The following is a 1,942-nucleotide window of genomic DNA, read 5'->3' as shown; positions in this document are numbered from 1 at the left end:
GGGGTGATTTGGACAAAATCTGGAGACATTTTTGTTTGTCATGATTGAGGGGATGGGTGCTGACAGCTCATGGATAGAGACCAGAGATGATGCTAAATATCACACAGTGCGCAGGACAGCCCTTCTCCCCAACCAAAAATGATCTGATCCCAAATGTCAAGAGAGCCAAGGGAGAGAAACTTTGGTTTAATTAATGTGGCATCAAGTCTGCAGGGACCCTTACTGACTGCTGTGCACTTAAGCTGGTCTGAGTGGTATGCAAAACTATGATGAAAATATGAAATTATTTGGCAATTCTGTCCTCTAATCCCAAGGTCTTAGAGGCTTTGCAAGGTTCTCCTGCATGCACATGTGAACGCGCACAAACTCTGTACAATAAGGAGTCTATAGTGTGCAAGGAATAAAGAGGTCTCCATAAGAATACTTATTTTTCATTAGTCTTAGAAACATGTGAATAGTTAAAGTAAGAGAAGGTTATATAGTGTTACAGCTTCTGAAAATCTGGTGCTAAGTATTTTATTCATGGGCTAATTTTAAACATTTTAAAAAATGCATGCAAGCCTCTCTCTTTAAAATCCATTTTCTATTAAGATGCAAATGTGATACCTTTTTACCGGGTGGTACCAAGTTTTGATTTGCTTTGACAAGGTGTGAAAGTGCTTTCTTTATGTTCTTCTCTTTCATGCTTTGCAGCACAGCAGAGGGAAGAAAAGTCTCTAATCCCCATTCTTTTCTGCAATAAAGAGCAGATCTTTAATTTCACATTCTCGTGATGATTAGTTATCTAAGACAAAATGGCGCTCTGATGTTTGTTGGAACAAACGAATTCTTATGAAGGCAGAGAATGGAGATAAGTCCCCAATAAGGGAAGCAACCTTTAATTTACACTCAGGAAACATACTATTTGATCATTAATCCATATGTTTGCATTTTAAAAGAAATATATTCCTCACTGTCCAGAGAGGAGCATTTGGGATCAATGGAAATTGAAGAGACACTTTATCCATCCCACCTCTGAGTCTCTTAAAACTCACTCACATGTCTGTGTTTGTACTTCCAACAACTTTTCCCCATCCCTTTGTTTATTCTCATTGTCACCTCCCCTGTCTGCCCACGGTCGTCTTTCTCTATTCGCTTAGAAGGATGAGTATACCTCCTTCATGGTCCCAAACCATTCTTTCCTCCTCATCTCCCTCACCAATGGTGATTTCCTTAGAAACACACAATTCTCTTTTCTCCCACCCAGATAATGTCTATCTAACTCCTTCCATCAATAGTTCTTGCTGAGGTGGGGAGCGGGTTGCCCATATGGAGTCAGGGTAGGGTTTAGGACCCTTAAGTGTGTTTGGTACTGAAAGGGAGATGTAACCATCTCTCATAGGTGTGGCTATACTAGGAAAAAACAAACAATGGGACTGGGTTAGTATATTCTTGCCAAGAATCTATTTCTCCAACAATGACTAGAACCCTATCCTAAGACAGTTCCACGTTTTGAATTCTAGGAAATTATCCTGATCGGTCATGTGCCCAACCAGTATCTTCTAAATTATATGAAGACTTTTGAGAAGGCTCTGGTTATTTCTCCTGGTCTAGATTCTCTCTAAAGAAGAGTAGGAAGTCAGCCTCCCTCCACTTGGCCATTCACATGCCTTTCCCTAGTTAAGATGGTGTTTTTCATGATCACCATTTGCTTCCTCCTCCTTCTCCTCAACTTGTACTTATTTTCGCCCATCATTTGGCACTTCTTATGGACTACCTTGTAATTCTACTTATATCATTATTTTACATCATTATTTTTCATTCTATGTCTTGTCTTTATAATCAGATCACAAATTCTTCAAAGGTTAAGATAACAATTTATACTTACTACTATTTTCTCTTCTCCTAGTAGAAATGTCATATAAAATGCTCAGTGAACATTTGTTGTGTGAATGAATTAATT

The 1,942-nt window shown here is 38.8% G+C and overlaps 1 protein-coding gene across 1 annotated transcript in view; it reads right to left on the bottom strand.

The window, feature by feature from the left end:
* LOC104992505 (FERM and PDZ domain-containing protein 4-like) overlaps window positions 1–1,942 on the bottom strand; it is a gene marked incomplete at both ends in the record, with an annotated part of 14,673 nt that overhangs the window by 3,669 nt on the left and 9,062 nt on the right. Inside the window, one exon of the mRNA XM_010845418.1 lies at window positions 607–733. Within this exon, the coding sequence (XP_010843720.1) occupies window positions 607–733 (127 nt within the window). The remainder of the gene's footprint in view (window positions 1–606; window positions 734–1,942) is intronic.

This window comes from Bison bison, unplaced genomic scaffold (assembly GCF_000754665.1).
Source record: "Bison bison bison isolate TAMUID 2011002044 unplaced genomic scaffold, Bison_UMD1.0 scf7180017848517, whole genome shotgun sequence".
Lineage (NCBI taxonomy): Eukaryota > Metazoa > Chordata > Mammalia > Artiodactyla > Bovidae > Bison > Bison bison.
The sequence above is the reverse complement of the archived record's forward strand: the minus strand, read 5'-3'. Positions and strand labels throughout refer to the sequence as shown.